Genomic DNA, 22661 nt, shown 5'->3' on the forward strand with positions numbered 1-22661 from the left:
AGTCCATGATGGAAGGGCAGCTGGCTGCTCTAGGTGCTGTGCTGGTGCCTTTGGGTGTATTATCTGCAGGATAGTGCTGACGATTACCTCCCGTTGATGGGGTCTAGCAGAGTGCACCATCGAGGCACAGGCAAGTCCAGTAATCAGGAGGTTCATTGCTGATCAAATATGTATGTACTAGAGGCCCAATGCACTAAATTCGTGCAAGTGCCTTGGCTCTGGTCCCCCGCCCGCCGCCGCCACCATGCTGGGGGACCTCTGCTGCCTCTGCTGCAGCCCCCACCCTCTGCGGCTTTGTCTGGAAGGACATCCGGTCTAATTAGCATATTATGCTTTTATTATTATAGATGTATTCTACAGCAAGCTTTACATTGCCTTGAAATGTTTAGTTATTCAACAAGACACATATCAGCTCATTTCAGACCTCAAATAGCTGCAGGGTGAGAGAATGATCCCACAGGGCAGTTTAAGTGATTTGACAATGTCAGGACATTTTGTACTGGTGGCGGGAGTTGACAGGAAAGACAGTGAGCACTGAGGGAAGTTTGAAAGCTATTGACATGAGTTAACGGGCTAATGGGTTTGGGGCATTTTGTGGAAGGGAGCCGGGTTGGCATGTCCTTCCTTGGCAGCTTCCTGCGATTGTCCAGTTGTGCCTCCTGACATCACCAGGGCTGTAGGTGTGGGCCAGCACCCTCAGAGTCATAGCACCTTGCAGCATTTTAAAGCGTAATTGCAGAGGAGACATTTGATCTTTATGACTTGCACCATGAGGCTTTCTTAGAATCTTTGCAAGGGGTTGGTTGGAACAGAACTTTTCCATCTACACTATGGTCTATAAAAATCATAGCAACTGACTTCATGAGGTTGGAGTTTTTCTTTTGTTATTTTCTTCACTCTCTAATTAGGTTTTGCTCATATGCAGGACAGAACAGTCTGGCAGGAAGCATTCAGTATTAAACTTACTCAAAGGCAGGGCTGTGCCTGGCATGGTCCTAGCAAGAATAGAGAGAGGGTTTGCTGCCCTGGACCCGTTGCCAACCCCAGAAGCCCCTGTCCAGGTGAGCATTGGCTCCGAAAGGAGGCCAGGTCAGCCGGGCACTTGGCAAGGAGTTCAGAGACCTGGCACTCTTCCCAGCCTGGCTGCTGCTGGCTGCGGCCTTGGGCGTGCTCTCTTTCAACTGACCGCACCTCCACTGCACTCAGAAGCAATCTGAGGAGGATAACAAGAGTATCTGCCCTTGACTTCTTGGAATGCCAAAGGTGACAAATTGTCAGAATCTAAGGGGCCATTTATTTCCCAAGTGTGAAGACAGGCTTTAAAGAGCTAAGATGAACATTTCAGGTTATGTCCATGGGCCTTTGAGGAAGGCGGCGCTCTTTTGTGTGTGTGTGTGAACAGTAGGCTCAAAAAAGAGAAAGTGAGATCTGCAGTGGTGTTCCTGGGAGTTCTGAGGAAATATGAAGACATTAGCGAGAAGCTGTAACTTCTCACCGTCAGTTTCCCAAATCCTGTTGGAAGCAGTTTTCAGGCACCATCTCATTCTGCGGGCCCCTTCTATCAGGAGTCCTGGGCACCTGTTTTGCAAAGAAGTCGGTTTTCTAGAACCCCTTCAAGACTGTATCTAATCTAGTGCCTAACAGCCTAGTAGGATGACGTTACTGGGAGCCAGGCAGGGGTGTTGGCGACAGCAGATGCAGGTTGTCTCTGCAGCTCTGTGTAAACCCTCCCAGCCTGGGCGGGTGTCACCAGCTGCAGGGCAGCCCATCTGCCTGAGCTTCTCCTGGAGCGAGCGGCATCTTTGGGAGGCCTGGAGTCTGGCTGTCCATGAGCACGGAGCGCTCACATTTATTCGTCAAGGTGTTCCTTGCAGTTCATTAGTGTCCACGGAAGCCTGAAGTTACTCACTTTGTTTGATGTCCTTGTCACACTGGGCCATCCCGCAGTGTGAAAAATGCTTCAGAGGTGCTGTTTTGGGTGTGAAAGAACAGGACAGGTAAGAACGATTCCCTGTTTACTTGGTATTTCACACGTCTCAGAGCATGGGCACATGCTGCAGTCTGTTCGCAGTGCCCTGGGCAGTCAGCCTGGGAGGTGGCAGCCTGTCATTTATTGAAGAGAGGTGGAGGCAGGGCGGAGGAAAGGCCTGCCCAGGAGTCTCTGCTTTTCTCTCTCCTGAGAGAATGGACTCACCTGTGGTGCACACTGCTGTGTGGGCCCCGTGCTGTCTCCTCCTCTCAAATGCTGGTGAAGTGCTGTTTAGTTCCATAGCTGACATAAGCAAAATGTGATACTTCCCTTCCTTCCAGGGCCATCACCTGGTCATTCTTTAAACAAATCAGTTCCTATTCATTCATTTCTGCACTCATTCATCCAGTGCTCTGTGTGTGCTACACTGTGCAAGCCACACCACTGTGTTCTCTTACTAATGGGGAACTTGTGAAAAGTGTGTTCCCAGGGCTCCCCAGCCTTTTGTGCTGCGTTGCCTTGTCTGGTCTGTCCTCCAAGTGTTTGGTGACAGTTACCACCAGTAGTACATTGTCTCATCGGCCACCCCGGTATGGGGCAACTCCAGTTACTGCCGATGGTGCACCCTAACCATAATTCACCTTTGCTCTTTCTGGCTTTTCCTCAGAGTCCCACCCTCACCTCGGCCTTTGCTCTTCAGGCTCCTTGTGCACCCCTTGACTTTTCTGTCTTCAGTCATCTGTCTGTCAGTTTCTGATCAGATGGCCCACACTTCCTTATACTCCTGCCTTAATGTGTTGACAGTGAAGAGAGAATACACAGAGGATGATGCTGGTCTTCGGAATTTGAATGCCTTCTTAGCCCTCAATCAGGCCTTGACTCCCACCCCATCCTCAGCTCCAACATCCATTGGCCCTCCCTCACCTGCCTATACCTCAACCTCCCTGAACTTGGGGCTCACCCCCTTCTTGAGGCCCACCACTCTCTGGCCATCCTGCGTTCCTCGCCGCAGTGCTCTGATGCTGATTGCTTTCTTTGGCTGCCCCCTGCTCTGTGGCTGGGCTCTGGGAGTCCCTGCCCTGTCTGCTGGGATGCACTTGCCCCTGATGCTAGCAGTTGGGCTATACCCTGTTCCATGACTGCCCCGAATCAGTGGTTGAACTTGGGGCCAGCCTCGTCTCCCTTACTTTGGTATTCCCCTTCCACTGCCATTCACAGGCCATACAGGACAAGTGCCAGGAACACTAGAAAGCTGTCTCTAGGCCCATGTTTCTTTTGTGGCTTCCTTACCGCACTTCCTTATGTAGCCTTGTTCCCAGTTGATTAAAGCCAAATGATTGTTGTATTTGATCCATGCCACTTCTTCAGTGATCGGGGCAAAACAGATAGGTGAACTGAGGTCCTGCAGAAGCTTGTTAAATCACCAAGGAGCTGGACTGTGCTAGGGCCGGTTTTTCTTTAAATTAGACAAATGGAGATGGCCATGAGGTCCCTCCCTGCACATTTTCTACCAGTAGAGACAGGTGCCAAGAAGAATGACAGCTTGGCCAACTGTAAGCTGCAGGTAGACTGGTGGGGTTGCCGGCACCCCCCAGCTTTCTCCACTTTAAAATGGGATTAAAATAGTGCCTTCAGACCTGCCAGGTGCTTAGAACAGGGCCTGGCTCGTTGTAAGTGGGGACCCCAGTTATTCACCTGGTAGACAGTCAGCTCCAGGAAGCCAGGCCTCTGCCCGGGCCCCTCTGCGTCCCTAGAATAGGGCATGCCTTGTAGCTGGTGCTCAATAAATATCTGTTAAGTGAAGTTCCTAGATTAAACAAGAGAGGGCCTGTGGCTCCTTGGGAAGAATATGGAGTTTGGTATCTAGAGGCCTGGAGTTTGGTCCCATCTCAGCCACTCATATGCTGAAAAACCTTAAATAAGCCCTATAACCTACTGAACATCCTTTTTTCTCATTCATTTCAGTGGGCACGTTATATTTTGATTTGGGCAAACCTACCTGAGTGTGGCTTACACAGTACGGAGCTTGGTGTAACCTCCCTGGTAGGACAACGGATTCCTTCACTGTGGTCCTGGACGTCTGTGTACCCTGGACGTCCCCTCGTCGTTCAGTGTGGCCTGCCATCATTCCAAAGCTCCGTTTTCTCCTGTCTCCTTGCCCCTTTATTTATGAGGGAGGACGCCTTTCTCTGAAGCCTCCCTGCAGCCCCTCAGGCCCTGTTGGCTGTGACTTCTCTCACGTGCCCGGGCGGTAGCAGGACCAGGCACTGCTATGTCTAAAGTAGAAGGCTGCCGTGCCGGCAGAGAGGGAGGAAGGAGCGTGGAGGGTACTGTATGTGTGGTGCAGGCAGCTGATGGTGGCTTCTCCAGGGGACGCTGGTAATAATATACCAGTTATTGGGTTAAGAGCAAGCAGGATCACACGGTGGAAGTGCAGCGTGCGGGCCCATAACAGGTGACCCATATCTATCCCATGGACACTACATTTGACACATGTTTAAAAATAAATTGTGAATGCCCTGAGGTGGAGCCTATTCTCTCCTATGTGGCCACAGTCTCTACTTATACTTAGTTACTTTACTCATTTTGCTACCTGCTTGGTTCTTCCAGGCATTTACGCTTGTAGGCCCTGTGGTAAAATATTGTAATATCCATGTTCAACTAGTTTATTCTTTTTTTTAAAAAAATATATTTTATTGATTTTTTTACAGAGCAGAAGGGAGAGGGATAGAGAGTTAGAAACATCGATGAGAGAGAAACATTGATCAGCTGCCTCCTGCACACCCTGCACTGGGGATGTGCCCACAACCAAGGTACATGCCCTTGACCAGAATCGAACCTGGGACCCTTGAGTCTGCAGGCCGACGCTCTATCCACTGAGCCAAACCGGTTAGGGCCAACTAGTTTATTCTTTCTTATTTTTGTCTCTAAAAGCTTTTATCTAAAGTTTGTACTAACATTCTCAGTGGGTGTTGTTTAAGTGATCAACTCAAACCCCAAAAATTAAGCTCCAAAGTGTTAAGCTGGCTAAAGTCATTTAAAACAAATAATAGTGAAGTATTTGGGGCTTTGTTTTTGTTTTGCACTGTACATCTCAAAGTGCAAAGATTGAAACTCCAAACCCTGTAATCAACTAGTTTATCCTTACGTTGTACAATTAGAGCAGGAATATCTTAATTACAATGAAAATCCCGTCTTTTCTCAGTGGATTTAATCACGAGTTGGGACAGTTTGGCTCTAGATATCTCAGTCTCCCCTGCTTTGGTCCCCCTTTTCTGAGATCCACCATGAGAGGTACAGGCTGGCCATAGGATGGTTACCTGTTCGTGGCAGTTTCTGAGTGCCCAGAGCTGCCCTGAAAGGTTGAATTTCTCTCTGAGACACTAGAGCCAGTATGGTTTGGACACTCTGATCATCTCATAAAAAAACAAGCAAACAAGAAACCAAAGGTATTCCATTTCAGTGCCTGTAGACCATGCGTACTCAGGGCCTGCTGCGGTTTCTGTTCTCCTTGACATGCATCTAGCTGAAAGCTGCTGACATTATACATGAGAGTATATGCAGTACCAATTTCTCTCCTTCCTCTTATTCTTTCTTTTCTATTTTTTTCTTCAAAAAAAAAATCAACTGCTTTCTTGCCTTGAGATGTAAATTCCACATTGTGGTGCATTGGAGTTCAGTTTTCTGAGAAAAAGCTTAAGTTTATTAGGTGGGTTCACAGTGTTCTCATAGAAAACTTTACTCTGAGGCATGGAGCCATATGTGGTTAGGATTGTTTTAAGATAAAGAATGTAAGAGGATCAACATTACACTGTTTACAGAAATGTGGGCTGTGCCTATTGCTTAAATAATTATCGCACCTGATTTACAAGCATGGTCCAGGATAGGGTGGAAGGTCCAACTGGCTTTCCTGGCGCCTCTGAGTCAGTGCCAAATCAGAGGGGCACTGCGGGGGCTGAGGAACCAGCTATGATTGGGAAGTGTTCTCCATCACCCTTCAAGGATCTGGCTTCTCAACAACATTAAAGAGTAGAAAGTGACTGGCAGGTTGGATCACAAACAGACTGTTGCATGAGATTGACTCCTAGCAGTGAGGGGAGGCTTGGTTTGGTTATATCGCTGGTTATAGTCACATTTTCTGTATTTACTCTAAAGAGGGAAACAAAACATGATTTTGAAAATAAAAATCATGCTTTTTCAGTGTCGAACTTGGATACATTTATGATTTTATATATTGTGTGTATATATATGCGAAATCTGTAGCTACACACACACATAATGAGCACATGTATAAACACGTATATAGACACTGATGTAAATGTAAACTGCTGGCGGCAGAAGGCAATGTATCACAGTTCACTGCAGAACATTGATTTCCAGATGTTTGGATTTCATGAACTAGGAATAAAAAAAAGAAAAAAAAAAAAAAAGAAATGGGCACATGCCCAGATTGCAGGCTCGATCCCCAGTAAAAAGCATGCAGGAGGCAGCCAATCAATGATTCTCTCTCATCGTTGATGTTTCTATCTCTCTCTCCCTTCCTCTTATTCTTTTCTATTTGTTGCTTAAAAAAAAAAATCAACTGCTTTCTTGCCAACTTCATGTTTTCCAAGATCATTAAAACATTTTTTTGGGGTGCTGGATGTTAACTAGACTTATTGTGGTGATCATTTCACAAAACAGTTGACCCCTGAACAACACAGGTTTGAACTGCATTGGTCAAACATATGTAGATTTTTTTTCAATACACACTATAAATGTATTTTCTCTTCTTTATGATTTTTTCATAACATTTTCTTTTCTCTGGCTTACTTTATTATAAGAATTTAGTATATAATACACATTCATACAAAATATGTGTTAATTGATGATTTATATTATCAGTAAGGCTATTAGTAATTAAATTTTGGAGAGTCAAGTTATACATGGATTTTTGATTGCACGGTGAGGGTGTATATGTGTGTGTCAGGGCCCCTAATCCCTGCATTGTTCAAAGGTCAACTGTGATACAAATACTGAATCATTATTTTGTGTACCTGAAACTAATGTTATATGTCAATTATATCTTAATCAAATATTTAATTTAATTAATTAATTTATTTAAAGAGAATGCATTTTTAAAAATATAGTATATTTCTTTATTGATTTCAGGGAGGAAGAGAGAAGGAGAGAGAGATAGAAACATCAATAATGAGAGAGAATCATTGATTGGCTGCCTCCTGCATGCCCCCTACTGGGGATTGAGCCTCCAACCCCAGGCATATGCCTTTGGCCGGAATCGAACCTGGGACCCTTTAGTCTGCAGGCTGACGCCCTATCCACTGAGCTAAGCTGGCTAGGGCTTAATCAAATTTTTTACATAAAATTTGTATTTCATGTAAAAAGCACATATCATTAAATTTACCATTCCTAATAACCATTTATTTATTTATTTTAAAAATATATTTTTATTGATTTTAGAGAGGAAGAGAGAGGGAGAGAGAGATAGAAACATCAATGATGAGAGAGAATCATTGATTGGCTGCCTCCTGCATGCTTTTTACTGGGGATTGAGCCTGCAATCTGGGCATCTAACCCAGACTGGAATCTAACCATGACCTCCTGATTCATAGGTCAATGCTCACCACTGAACAACACTGGCCAGGCCCTAATAACCATTTTTAAGTTTTACAGTTGAACAGTGTTAAGTACATTCACATTGTGCAGTTCAGGATCATTTTGGAAGAGAGAAAGAGAGACTCCCATCTACTATCCTCATCCTATATAATAAAAGCCTAATATGCAAATTGACCAAACGGCAGAATGACTGGTCTCTATGATGCGCACTGACCACCAGGGGCAGATACTCAATTCAGGAGCTGCCCCCAGCCCTCAGGCCCCAGGCCAGCCAAGGTGGGTGCCAGTGAGGGGCTTCCTAATCGCCCAGCTGGTCGCCCCACAGATCGACCCTGATCACTGGCCAGGCTTAGGGACCCTACCCATGCACGAATTTTGTGCACTGGGCCTCTAGTCATTTCATAAAAGAAAGAGCAGTTTAACATCAAAAGGGAAACAAGGAAGGCTGTCATCTTAGCTGCAAGAAGTTCCTCCCTAACCTGTGGTAGAATAGTACAGAGAATCATAATCATCCAGGGAAAAGAAATAGTACAGAGAACAACATAGTCAGGAATTCTGTACAACCATTACTCTGATTTTTAAAATGGCTAGCCTTCTGTCATCCTTGCTCCAGGTCTTTCCTGCTTGAAGTGACTGCACATGAACTGTTTGTTACCAGGCCATGGTGAGACAAAAGCTTTCACTAGAATGAAATGAGCCATACCACTAAGCACACAGTCTGGTAGCTGATACTTTTTCACAGCAAGTTTTTATTGAGGAAGGAAGCTGTGTGTTGGTTTACATCCTGGCACGAGTATCTTATCATCAGTGGTCCAAGTACCAATAGCAAGCAGTTCATGTAGTGGCTCTGGTCAGCAGCCCTGTCCTAGATCTGGTTGTGTTTTTATAGAAGTGAAAGTTAACACTTGAAGCCCATATATATTCATTCCACTATGATCCCATTCTCTTCTCTTTCTCTCCAGAGTTAACTAATGTACTGAAGTTGGTTTGTATTCTCCAGTCCATACTGGATCTGCATGAGCCCAGTAGAATACATAGTGTTGTTTTGTGTAAATGGAATCCTGCTTTATACAGCTTTCTGAAATTTAATTTAGTTCACATAACATGATTTTAAAGACTTACCTATTCTGATACATGTAGAACTGCTTTACACTTTTGCTTCTTGTGACTATACCACATTGTATTTATTTATCCTCCTGTCAGTGGACATTGGTGTTATTTCTAGGTTTTTGCTAATACAGACAACACTGCAGTGTACATTCCTATAAGCCTTTCCTGCCCATGCGAGTGTGAATTTATCTAGGAGAGTTACCTTAAAGGAGAGTTGGTAGGTCAAAGGTGAAGTGATGTCTCCATTCACAAATTCTAGTTAGCGTGTTAACCAATCTAGTTGTTTAGTACCCAGCTTTCCAGATCAACAAGGAATGGGAAAGATAACATCCCACGTTAGCTATCCATAAATATGGTTTTTCTGGACCAAATTGAGAGCTTCTGATTGTTGATCTACCTAACGATCTAGCTCAAAGTCTGTCTGTAATATAGAGATGATCTGGTGGCTTGGTCACAGTGACTTTTCTTTGTCTTTGGAGATGGAGCAGGAACCAGTTGAGAAAAGCCAGCCCTGTATTGTTTCCTCCTTTCCATGTGAACCAGAAAATGTTTGCAGTTGTGGTCTGGGAGGCAGATGGAACTGGGTGTTGCTGTCCCTTGGACTGTTACAGATGATTTTTTTGGTCCAAGAAAATTCCATGGGTCAAAACTTGGCCAGTCTTCTCGGCAAGTGTCTCAGCAGGCCTTTCGGGAGTGGCTGTCCTGTTGCTCAGACTGTCAGATGATCTAAGTTTCTTTTGATCATCTAGTCTGTGGTTTCTTTGGACAGTTTGGGGAGATAGCCAGGGGAGAAGTAGACTCAGGATCCTTTGGGGTTGGATGTTGCAGGCATGTCCCCAGATGGTCTGGAGGACATCTGAGAGGGTTCCCATGGACAGTGTCCCTGTGTAGCCACCACCAGCCTGGTAGGAGCACGTGGAGTTTTGGCTGTGGATGAGTCAAGTGCAGTCTTAAAGAACAAAAATGATGTCTGAATAATGTACTTTATTCACAGCCTCTCTCTTATCTTTAGCATATAGTGGAGTGTTTTGATCACTCTTTAAAAAACAGTAAATGGGAAGACAACTTGGTAAGAAAAAAACTATAGCGACATCAAAGAAAAAAATACGACTAAGAGCCTTTTCATTTGTAGGGCTCCTGTTGATTGACTTTTCTCAAATACCACATGACAAGTTGAGTTATGGGGGGAATCTGAGAGGGATCACACGGATGGCTAATCTGTGTTAATGATGCAGGTACCTGACTGATAAACATTTGTGTATAATTCGGCACATGGGAAACCACTGTGGTCACCAGGTTATCCGATAAAAGCTTTTTCAGTGGTTGCTATTTGTGAAGTAATTGGTGTTTTGGATATTTAGGCACATGTTTATATCTGTAAAATAATTTTTTTTTTTTACTTTTGATAATCAGCTGTCAAAGCTGGAAAAACAACAGCAGAGGAAAGAAAAGACCAGAGCCAAAGGGCCTTCTGAATCAAGCAAAGAACGAAACGCTCCTCGCAAAGAAGACCGCAGTGCCAGCAGTGGGGCCGAGGGAGACGTGTCCTCTGAGCGGGAACCATAGGCTGCCGGATGGAGCTCAGGTAGGAGGGTCTCCTCCCTGCAGGCCTCCATCCTACCACATTTTGGGCAAACAACAATGAATAGAGAACAGAATGACTCTTGAGGTCGGATTCATTTCATGGACATTTAACTAGAGCTCTCTTAAATCCACTGACTTTGAGGATGGAGAGAAAAGTTGAAATGCAGGAGAGTCAGGTACCCATGGCCTGGGGTGTTCACCTAGGAGGTTGTGTGTGTGTTACCTTCCTCAGTTGCCTATGACAGTTGACAACTGCTGCTGCTATTAGCATTTCTAGAATGTTCACAGATCCAGCAGCTAGAGCTTCACATGAGCTCTCGACATTGGCCCCTCCTTTCCATTCTTGCATTCGGCAGCTTCAGCAGAGACCGTTGTCATCTGCAGCAGCCTCCTCCTGTAATTTCCAGCCCAATGTTGCGCCATCCTCCCCTCCATCCCGCATGGCATTGCTAGTTTACTTTTACTAAAACGGGTGTTTATTCTCATCACTTCCATGCCCAGGAACACGTCTCAGTCCACGCAGTGATTTGACATGAACTCCACTTCCCTGCTTGAAGATCAGAGGCCTCTAAAACTTGATCCAGCCATCTGCTGGCCCTTTGCTTAAGTTCATTCCCTAGTGAACACTTTATCAAGAGCCTCTTTCTTGTCTGAGTTCTCAAGATCGGGGAGAAGCACAGAAGTAATTATGCTGCAGCAGGGTGCATTGTGGTGGTGGTGGTGGGATGTGGGGTGGGGTGGAGAGCGGAGTCGGGAGGCTCCATGGAGGGGAGAACTCTGGAACTGGACATGTAGAAATGGGGAAATGAGGGACGAGGGCAGAGAGCTGCCTAAGCCAAGAGAAGTAGCAGGTGCAAATGTTGGGAGTCTAGGTAATGAAGAATGGCTGAGGTAATGAAGAATGGCTGAAGTGTTTGGTACAAGTAGTGGGGGTTGTCTAGGGAGCGTCTCTGAAGTTAGAGAAGCAGGGTTCTGGGTCATAGAGCTCTGGTGTGCAACTCAGAAATTTGGATTTCATCCTGTGGTGCAAAGGTTTGACGGTACAGGTGACATATGCAGATACCAAGTTTTGAAAGGTCACTCTAAGCCTTGGGGAGTGAGGCTGGAGGCAGATAGGCCAGTGTGGAGGCAGTTGCAGAAACCAAGAGGGGATCAAGGTCTGGATATACATTTTGGAGCCTTCACCTTATAGGCTGTGCCTCAAACCAAGTCAGCATACAGGTTTGTCCTGAAGATGCCAAATTGTGAGAGAGAACATTAGTAAGGTGTTTTTCTGCCTTCTCTTTCCCTTATGAAGGGGAGAAGCTATGAAATGTCCTTTAGGAAACACACCACCAGATATTTAGGTATATTACAGAGCCCATAGTGATAATTGGGTACAATAGAACCGGCTTGCAAACATAAACGACCAAAGGAACAGAATGGAGAGCTCAGAAAGAATGGGTTGACAGTTTATGGATAGTCCAGCAGGCTGGGGTGGGAGGGGAAGGGTCGGAGGGGAGTTTTTCTGGAGCTGCTTCTCACACTTCCCCTGGGGAGCATGCTGGAGAGAACAACCAGCACCCGCTTCTGCTCCCTGAGCGAAGGATAAAGGACTGGCTAATATGATTCCAGGGGAGCTATCCCTTAGGCCAGATTTTCATAGTGGGTAGTTCCTTGGCTCAGGAGAAAACTCCCTTCCGGTTGTCCTCCTTGGGCTGAGGCCAGCTGCCCAGCCTTCATGCTTTTTTACTCTCTTGGCCCCACCTGGGCACAGCACCAGGTCTTTCACCTTCAACGTAAAGATCATAAATTATTGCCCCTTCCCTAGTGAGCTGGGACCTTACAACAAGTTAAAAACATTCAAATTTTAGACTCCCATGATGAACTCAAAGAATTAATAAACATATACTCATCTTCTAATAACCAAACCCAGCTTATCTACACACACACACACACACACACACACACACACACACACACACGAGGAGAGACACACACCGATTCAAATGTTCCTTGGAGCTTTGTATTTTTAAAATGGCTTTAAAAATTCGAATGCCACCTGGTTGATTCCTTTATTTTTTTAATTTAAAAAAATTTTTAATTGATTTCAGAGAGGAAGAGAGAGGGAGTGAGAGACAGAAACATCAATGATGAGAGAGAATCATAGATTGGCTTCTCTTGCATGCCCCTTACTGGGGATCGAGCCCGCAACCTGGGCATGTGCCCTGACCTGGAATCAAACCTGGGACCTCCTGGTTCATAGGTCAATGCCTAACCACTGAGCTATGCTGGCCAGGCTGATTCCTTTACTTTAAAAAATATTTAATTTTATATAGCTTATACTTTTATTTGTTATTTTAAATTTATTGATTTAAAAATTATAGTTGACATCAGTATTATATTAGTTTCAGGTGTACAGCATAGTGATTTGACATTTATATGCCTTACAAAGTGATCACCACAATAAACCTAGTAACCATCTGTCACCATACAAAATTATTAGAATATTACTGACTATATTCCCTATGCTGTACATTACATTCCTATGATTTATTTTATAATTGGAAATTTCTACCTCTTACTTCCATTCATCCTTTTTGCCCATTCACTTCACCCACACCTCTCTGGTAACCATCAGTTTGTTCTCTGTATCCATGAGTCCATTTCTGCTTTATTCATTTGTTTGGTTTTTTAGATTCCACACATAAGTAAACGCATATGGTATTTGTCTTTCTCTGTCCAACTTGTTTGACTTAGCATAATATTCTCTGGACCCATCCATGTTGTTGCAAATGGCAAGATTTTATTCTTTTTGTGGCTGAGTAATATTCCATTGTATACACGTACCACATCTTCTTTATCTATTGATGGACACCTAGTTCTATTTTTTATGTTTTTTTGAGGAATCTTCATCCTGTTTCCATAGTGACAACACCAATTTACAATCCTGCCAACAGTGCATGAAGGTTCCCCTTTTCTCCATATCCTCGCCAACACTTATTATTTGTTGACTTTTTGATAATAGCCGTTCTGACTGGTCTGAGGTGATATCTCATTGTGGTTTTGATTTGCATTTCCCTGATGATTAATGATGTTGTGAATCTTTTCATGTGTCTATTGGCCATCTGTATGTCCATTTTGGAGAAGTGTCTATTCAGTCCTCTACCCATTTTTTAACTGGATTGCTTATTTTTGATATTGAGTTGTATAAGTCCTTTATATATTTTGGTTATTAGCTCCTTATTGGATATATCATTTGCAAATATGTCCTCCCATTTAGTAGGTTGCCTTTTTGTCTTGTTGATTGTTTTCTCTGCTGTGCAAAAGCTTTTTAGTTTGATGTAGTCCATTTGTTTATTTTGGTTATTGTTACCTTTGCTTGAGGAGTCATATACAAGAAAATATTGCTAAGACAACCCAGCTGGCGTGGCTCAGTGGTTGAGTGTCAACCTATGAACCAGGAGGTCCCAGTCAGGGCACATGCCTGGATTGTGGGCTCTGCCCCTGGTGAGGGTGTGCAGGAGGCAGCCGATCAATGATTCTCTCTCTTCATTTATGTTTCTATCTCCCTCTCCTGCTGCCTTCCTCTCTGAAACAAAGAAAAGTTTATTAAAAAAATATTGCTAAGACTAATGTCGAAAAGGTTATTGCCTGTGTTTTCTTCCATGAGTTTTATGGTTTCAGGTCTTATATTTAAGTGTTTAATTCATTTTGAGTTTATTTTTACATATGGTGTAAGAAAGTGGTCTAGTTTCATTTTTTTTGTATGTGTCTGTCTAGTTTTAGTTGATTTCTTTCTTGATTGTGTTTATCAACTTGCTAATATATTTTATAAATTTAATGTGTTGAGTTTTTGCTTTAACTACATCTGATCAATACTTTAAAAATCTTTTATCTATTTATTGAGGAGTATAGAATTTTTTAAAAATTAGTGTAACACATAGCTTTCCATATGTGTAAGAATTTGGCCTCAGAATAATTCCAATAGAGAGTATACCATAGACATCAGTATCCTGTGACCACTGGGCAGCCTGGAAGTCGCTTAGCTATTTCTATGGGCATGAAAAACATGTGAGGGCTCCATGCATTGAAGATGTACAGTAACTGTGTGTCACAGAACTTCCCAGAAGACACATTCGCAGTAAGAAAACCGAGCACACAGAAGGAAGGGCAAGAGGTGAAAGTGGACATTTCTTTCTAACATCTCCCAAGTTTAAGAGGCAAAATTTCTCATAAACTTGTAGATATCTATTTTTGCTTCTCTAAATTTTTGAAAAAATTTTAAATCTTTAATTGTATTTATTCTGAAAATAGTAAAGATTGGATAGCAGAGAACCTGGGGTAAATTGTACTATTGTACCATCAAAACACCCAAAAAGAACTAGCCAGCGAGAAGCAAACTCATTGGGAGAAGCAAACTCAAGGGATACAGTGTTTTGAAAAGAGTAGACAGATCTGTTTTCCTTCCTTTTCCCTGTAAATCAAGTTCACTGCAGCCATATATATCATCTATGGCCCTGGGGAAGATGTGGGGAGAAGATGAGTCAAGAGGAATGATGTAGGGAGAAGCCCTTGCCAGCAAGAAGGGAGGTGAAGGAAAGCCCCCAGGTTAAAAGAGTAGGTGGGAGAGAGAAGGGGGCAGATGGAAGGACAGCAGAGGCCACACTTGATGTTCTGGTTCCCTGCTGCAAGCCATAATTCTTGGGGTGGGAGTTAAGATGATATGAAAACGGAAGCCATGTGGGCTTGTGTTCTGGTCTTTGGTGGGAATTCTGGAAGGAGACTGCTATGCAGAGTGGCTCCAGGTCAACATGCTGCAGCGGAGTAGATGGGCCAACCAGACATTTAAGCATCAGGACATGGAAGGAGTTAATGTAAGGTGTCACCTACCGTGGGAAGGGTGAAAAGAGAGCTGTGTGGGTGTCCATTGGGCTGACCATGGGTCTTGGTGGAAGAGGTTATAAGGGAACGGCTTCAACCAGAAGGGCAGAGGGGTCATGACCTCATTTCTTAATAGTACAGACAGTCCCTGCAGATCTTAGAAATCACCTCTTTCTGGCTTCCTAGGTGAGACATGAGAGTTCCGTAGTGCTACTGAGAGCTGAGGAATGGCCAATTCAGCCAGGGAGGGCCTTTGGCCGCTGAGCAACAGAGTGTTCTCACTGGTGTGCACCAGGGCCCAGGTGCTCATTCACACCAGCCACCTGACCTCAGAGGCCACTGAGGCCTCCGAGAGCTGTTTTAACACCAACATAAGACAGTGTGACTGTGCATTCAAGATATACCCAGCTGCTACTCAGCAGATGGAGGCTTGTGAGGAAGTTTGAATGGGCCCATGGAAATGCAGGAGCCACATTTTTTTTGTACAGTTATGTAGTACAGTTTGGGTTTTTGACTAATTGCAGGAGGAAAACCATTCATTTATTGACAGGTGTTCACTTGCAATTATTCAAGCCAGAGATTGGGCAGCAATTGGTGGCTGGTGCTAACATCCAGGCGTGGATAGATGTAAGCAGAGTCTTCTGAGCCTTCATGCTGGCTGCCTCTGAGACACCTACAGCCAGTTGAGGACCAGTGGGGAGCTGTGCTACCTCCACTTCAGGGATTTTAGCTATCTTCCCAGATTGTAGACCCTGAAGGTGGTTAAACTGAAGGACAGCTTTTACTCCAATGATATATTTGGGGGTTTTGTTGCCCATGGGTTTTGGTTGCCCCTTCTGATAAAATTTGTCATCCCAATAGACCCACAAAATCACTCAATGTTGATTTCTCTAAGAGCTGAATTAAATATGTAGTGACAAACAGAAAGTGACCTTGGTATTTGCTCTGTTCCACAGAAAAACAGTAGCACCCCCCCTCCCCCCACTCCCTACCACCTCAAAGAAGGGAGCTGTAGTTTTCATTTGCTTCTCTTTAAAAACAGAGCCCTAGGGGGAGCCTCACAGGTCCTAAGGGGAGCAGCACTGAGTTTCCAAGGCATGAAAGAGAAAGAAAAGGCAAAAGAAAATGCAAGGAGAAGCTTAATGATCTTGGGCATGTTTTTCTTGAAAATGAGTCAGAAAGCTTAATGGTTCAGAGGACATACCCATGGTGTTGACAGTCCTCTGTCACACTACAAATGTTGGTTCTTATTTATTAAATGGATATGGAACTGCTAAAATTAACCTCTACTTTTGTCTTCTGTCTCATTCTTTTCATGCTCCCTCACATTACTGGGAGGATTCAAGGTTTTCTGTGAGGCTGCAACTCAGTTTGTCCCCTTTCTGGCCCACACCTAAAGGTACTGGGCAACTTTTCACTGAAAGAATGTGGTTTCTACTTTTGATTGCAGGTAATGCTTATTTTGAGTATTTACTTAACTGCTGTCATTAGGGTGTGAGAGGCCCATACTCCTGAGCAGCGCTTCACATTTCTGTCCTCAAATGTCAACACACTTGAGAACAAACAAGGAAATTGTTTTGGAAGCTGCCATCTGTTTGCTTTTTCAACTTGACCTTTATCTGAATAGTAAGACATGTCTTAGCTGAGCACATTTCTTTTTAATAAGCTCGAGCAGTTTGTGTGTGTGTGTATGTATATGTGTGTGTATATGTGTGTGTGTGTGTGTGTGTGTGGTGTGTTCTATTAAAAGGAAATTCCATCACTTTTTACTTTTCCACCCTGTGTAGAAGGTAGAATCTCATTCCCAGAGCTTCACTTTGCTTCCCTCTGTTAACTTTCATACCTGTGCCCCACCCATGTGTGGGTATTTCATGGTATAAAACTAGCTGTGCCTCTGAGGTGTTGCTGTTGTTTTTTTTAACTCAAAACAATTTTGTTAGTGATTGCCATAGAGTTGGCAATATGCATTTTAAACTAACCCAAGTCCACCTTCAAATAACACTGTACCACTTCACATGTATTATAGGTACCTAATATAAGCATTTCCCATGTCCTGCCTCTCATCCCTTGACACCATTGTCATTCACTTCACTTTCTATATGCTATATAAACCAATACATTGTTACTATTATTATTTTATTAATATTCTTAGATGAATTAAGAATAAAAGTAGATCATATTTTATTTTAATTTCTTCTCTAATGCTCTTTCTTTCATTATGTGAATCCAAGTTTCTGACCTATATTGTGTTCCTTCTGCCTGAAGGACTTCTTTTGGCATTTCTCGTGGAACAGATCTAAGAAAGTCTTTATTTTTCCTCCCCCCCTTTTTTTTTGCCTTCACTTTTGAAAGATAAATTTGATGGTATAGAATTCTAGATCATTGTTTTTTTTTCTTTCAGAATTTTAAATATTTTATTCTATTATCTTGCTTGCATAGTTTATTCTGAGAAATCCTCTGTAATTCTGATCCTTGATCCTCTGTAGGTAAGGTAGGGTAGGTTCATGGCTGTCCCATGTGAACACCTTCCTGCCTTCCCCCTCTCAGGCCAACCCCAGGCTTCTTTCAAGATTTCCTCCTCCTCCTCCTCCTCCTCCTCCTCCTCCTCCTCCTCCTCCTCCTCCTCTTCCTCTTCCTCTTCTTTGTTTTTTTGTAGCTTATATATGATTTACCTAGGTATGGTTCCTGCTTAGTGTTTTCTAAGCTTCCTTGATGTCTTCTGTTATTAATTTTAGCATGTTCTTGGCCATTATTACTTGAAATATTTCTTCTGTGTTCTCTTCCTTCTCTTTCTGATATTCTAGTTATGTGTATATTAAACCGGTTGCAGTTGCCCTACAGGTCTTGGATGATCTGTTCCTTCCCCCCTGCCCCCCATTTTTTTCCTGAATTGGAGAGAATGCAGGCTGGGCTGAGGGGATCCCCCCTGTGCATGAATTTTGTGCACCAGGCCTCTAATTATTAACATAATGCCTTTATAACGTTTTCTCTAAGCAGCTAATTCTATTATCTCTTTCTAAAGTTAGAGGCATACTGTTTATTTAATGTTACCTGCTTTTACAATTTAATGGAATATCACGAACATTTTTAGATCATTTATTCTCCTATAGTAAAACCTTATTTTTTCCACCTGCACATCAAATACTTAAAGCATACATTGATTATCCCAAAGCATTAAGACATGTAGAATATTTAATCTAAGCAGGATACCAAAGCTCATTTTGATTTAAAAAACACAAATTCTAATTTATACCAGGAGGATGGAGTTCTCCAAAGGTCAGTGTCAGAGTCGATTTCAGGATTTCAGTTATTAGTATTGCAGGTGAGGAGAGAGGAGAGAGGGAATAATATAGGCCTCAGGTTCTTAGGTTTGTGTTTGCATCTTGATTAAAATATAGGAAAAAGTGGTTTGCTTTTCTTGACTTAAAAATGGACATAAGATTGTTTCCAGGAATTACGTTGCATCTTTTCTAACGCCCAGGTGGTCTTTCAGATATCTCTTAGGAAGTAATGGAGGACTTTGAAGGGTGAGTTTCAGAGTGTGAGAGCAGGCCTTGGGGGAAATTTCAGTCCCTTGTGTGGGTCCAGATAGAACCAAAGAATATGGACTAGCTGCAGTTGCAGTCAGCCTCTCTTGTGTGCCCATGGACCTCAGTATCAGGCTGGACTCAGACTAGAAGGCGATTGATTCCATTGAGGCATCTGCTCATAATTAGTTTCTTAAGAATGTGGCCTGTGTTGGGTGCAGCCGGAAGCATTTTCACAGACATGGCACCATCACTTGCAACCCCATTATCAGAATCTTTTGCTTTTACTGAAGTACATTCAATTAGAATTTATTATTTTTTTTGACAGGATGATCTACTTTTTATTTATTTTTAAATTTATCTTTTTGGTTTTATTTCTTATTTTTAAATTTTTATTTTATTGTTTAAAGTATTACAGATAGTAGTACATATGTCTCCTTTTTTTCCCCCATTGACCTTCCCCCGGCCTCCCCTACCCCCCGGCACATGTCCTCACCGCCCTCCCCCCCCCCCCCCGTGTCTTGTGTCCATTGGTTATGCTTATATGCATGCATACCAAGTTCTTCGGTTGATCTCTTATCTCCTCCCCACCCCCACCCCCCACCGCCAACACTCTCCAGCCTTCCCACTGTAATTTGACAGTCTGTTCAATGCTTCTCTGCCTCTGTATCTATCTTTTTGTTCATCAGGTTATAATGTTCTTTATTATCCAAAAATGAGTGAGAACATGGGGTTTTCTTTCACTTCCTGGCTTATTTCACTTAGCATAATGCTCTCCAGTTTTATTGTTGAAAGTATTATAGATGTCCCCCCTTTTGTTCCCATTGACCCTTTCCACCCTGCCCACTGCCCCTTTCAGGCATTCACCACGCTGTTATCTGTGTCTATGGGTTATGCACATATGCATATAAGTTCCCCAGTTAATCACTCCCCACCCACCCCTGTCTTCTAAGATTCATCAGTCTGTTCCATGCTTCTATATGTCTGGATCTATTTTGTTCATCAGTTTATTTTGTTCTTTAGATACTACCAATGAGTGAGTTCATGTGATACTTGTCTTTCTCTGACTGGCTTATTTTGCTTAGCATAATACTCTCTAGGTCCCTCCATGCCATCTCAAAGGGTAAGAGATCCTTCTCTCTCTCTTTTTTTTTTTTTTTTTTTTACTGCTGCATAGTATTCCATGGTGTAGATGTACCACAGCTTTTTTACCCACTCATCTACTGATGGGCACTTGCGCTGTTTACAGATCTTAGCTATTGTAAATTGCACTGCTTTGAGCATAGGGGTGCAGACATTCTTTCTGATTGGTATTTCAGGTTTCTTAGGATTTAGGATTTAGATCTGAGGGCATAGAAACTGCTCTGTTAGGTTTGGGATTTAGTTGAACTCTTGGGTGACAAACACCTTCCTCACAAATCTTGGCAAGACCAGCTGGTTTTTGTTGCAACCTCAGAATTGCAGAGGGAAACTCAGGACACTTGGATATTTTATACCAAAGAACCTTCCATACCTCAGGCATGGAAGTATTGAAAATATCCCAAGAACAAGTGATTAGTTTATTCCCCGTCCCCATGCTTTAGTCTGGCACCTCTCTGCCTCCCTAATTGTTAAAAGGATTTGGAAATGAGGCTTTGCATTTTTTTCCAAGGAATTTGTCCATTTTATGTATGTTTTCTAATTTGTGGGCATAAAGTTGTTTGAGATACATCTTTTTTTTCCTTTAGACATCTATAAAATCTTTACTGATGTTGCCTCTTTGATTCCTGAACTTTGTAACTTGTGTCTTCTTTTTTCTTGGTTAGTCTGGCAAGAGGTTGTTCGATTTTATTGATCTTTTTATTTTCTCTTTTGTTTTTATGTTTGAAATTTCATTTGCTTTTGTTGTCTTTATTATTCCCCTACTTCTGCTTGTTCTCAGTTTACTTTGCTTTTATTCTTTTAGTTCCTTAAGGTAAAAACTCGGGTTATTGGCTTGACAGCTTTCTTCTTTCCTAATGCAGTCAAACCTCATTTCTCCCATCTCCAACAATTTGGTTCTCCACCAAGTTGTTCACAGAAAACATGTCTGGGTTGTCGAACCAAACAGCAGTCTTTCAGGCAACAAACAAAAGAGAGAATGCTTTTGTTGCTGGCGAAATCAACCATTAGTTCAATTTTAAAACATAAAGAGGCCATAAAGGTACTAATGTTGCTAAGGGTGTGAAAGAAATAATGATCACAGCCTAATGAAGAGGTAGAAAAATTGTTATTGATTTGGATAAACAAAAAGCAGTCTGCCAGTGATAGCATTTCGGCGGCAATGATGTATGAACAAGTGAAGTTGCTGCATATTGACCTGAAAGACACCCCTGGACTGAGTACTAGAAGTGATTGGTGTAAGGCTAGTAGGGGGTGGTTCGATAAATTTAAGAAATAAGTGTTTATTTATAGACTAGAGGCCTGGTGCACAAAATTTGTGCACGAGGGGGGGGGGTGTCCCTCAGCCCAGCCTGCACCCTCTCTAGTCCGGGACCGCTGGCTTCTAACTGCTCACCTGCCTGCCTGCCTGATCGCCCCTAACCACTGTGCCTGCCTTTCTGATTGCCCCTAACCACTCTGCCTTCAGGCCTGATCACTCCTAACCCCTCTGCCTGCCTGCCTCCCTGATCTCCCCTAACTTCCTCTGCCTGCCGGCCTGATGGCCCCTAACTGCTCTGCCTGCCTGCCTGCCTGCCTGATCACCCCTAACTGCCTCTGCCTTGGCCCCTGCCACTGTGGCTTTGTCCAGAAGGATGACTGGAAGACATCTGGTCTAATTGGTCTAATTAGCATATTATCCTTTTATTAGTATAGATTAAACAGTATATTAGACATGTACTGTCTATAAGAAAGGTTAAAACAAGGAATCATTTGGGGATCTAGTATGGATTAATTCAATTTACATTATTTCTAATGGGGAAAAATGAATCGATTTTTGAACAAATTGCTTCTTGAACAGCCTTCCAGAATGAATTAAGTTTGAGAACTGAGGTATAAACATTTAATGCTATGAATTTCCCTCCAAGCACTGCCTTAGGTGAGTATCTCAATTTTGCCATGTTATATTTTTGTTTTCTTTCGTGTTCATTCACTTTAAAATGTTTTCTAATTTGCCTTGTGACTTCTCTTTGCTATAGAGGCCTCTTAGAAGTGTGTTGTTTAATTTCCAGATATTTGGGTTGGTATCTCTTTGAACTCTAAGAATGAAGTTCTAATAAGTTGAAACTCTGGTGAGAAGGCATTTGAATTTACACATGACAACATGGCAGATTTTTCACAGTAAAGTGAAACCCTGTCATGCTATTTTCATTGTATGAACTTGAAAAAAGGGTATCTCCAGCTATTTTATTATGCTTAGTAGTACTTTTAATAGGACTTGAAGGCAAGTATTGGGACCTTTCTGAGTTATGTGTCTTATCTTTATTCTTTTTAGTGCGTTATCATTGGCAGAACTGGATCCTGAAAAATTCATGAAAGATGCTAAGCACCTACACTGCTTTAAGAATCTGGAACTGAATCGCGAAAAGGCAGACAGAATTAAGAAATTGGGAACCTGAAGAGCCCTGCAGAAGAAACACACACCAAAGGAACATTACTGCTTTCTGTAGTTGCTGTGGTCCAAGGGAGGAGATGCGTGCTGCCAGGCAGGGATTGTGCCCTGCAGGGCAGACACCTGCACCTCCCTCACAAGAAGGTTTTGTTAGTTCCTATGATGTCTTGGCTTACTTTTGGAACAAGTGGGCTCAACATCATTTGTCATCGAGTTCTCCTTTCACACTGTGGTTCATTTCTGCTTGTCCACGATGGGTCTCAAATGCATTCATGCTGTCCATGTTCTTCCCAACACTGGCCAAGTCAGGGCCTGTGTGTTAAGGTGTAAAGAGAACTGTCACCAATGATAACGTATTGTGTGAGACCTTTGTGTCTTGTAAATTTCCTCTTTTTTCTAAAAATAAATAATAAAATGATAA

The 22661-nt window shown here is 42.9% G+C and overlaps 1 protein-coding gene across 3 annotated transcripts in view; it reads left to right on the plus strand.

The window, feature by feature from the left end:
- DTD1 (D-aminoacyl-tRNA deacylase 1) overlaps positions 1-22661 on the plus strand; it is a 168137-nt gene extending 145476 nt beyond the window's left edge. Inside the window, exons 5-7 of one of the 3 annotated variants that reach the window (XR_004969961.1) lie at positions 10109-10280; positions 10781-10961; positions 22124-22661. Coding sequence is in view for 2 of the 3 variants with exons in the window: in XM_036322261.1 (XP_036178154.1) it covers positions 10109-10261 (153 nt within the window). In the remaining variant the exon portion in view is untranslated. Of the gene's footprint in view, positions 1-10108; positions 10281-10780; positions 10962-21716; positions 21728-22123 lie in introns of all 3 variants that reach the window. The other 2 variants (XM_036322261.1, XM_036322259.1) reach the window with 2 other exon arrangements.

The sequence above is a fragment of the Myotis myotis genome, unplaced genomic scaffold (assembly GCF_014108235.1).
Source record: "Myotis myotis isolate mMyoMyo1 unplaced genomic scaffold, mMyoMyo1.p scaffold_m19_p_9, whole genome shotgun sequence".
NCBI classification, from domain to species: domain Eukaryota; kingdom Metazoa; phylum Chordata; class Mammalia; order Chiroptera; family Vespertilionidae; genus Myotis; species Myotis myotis.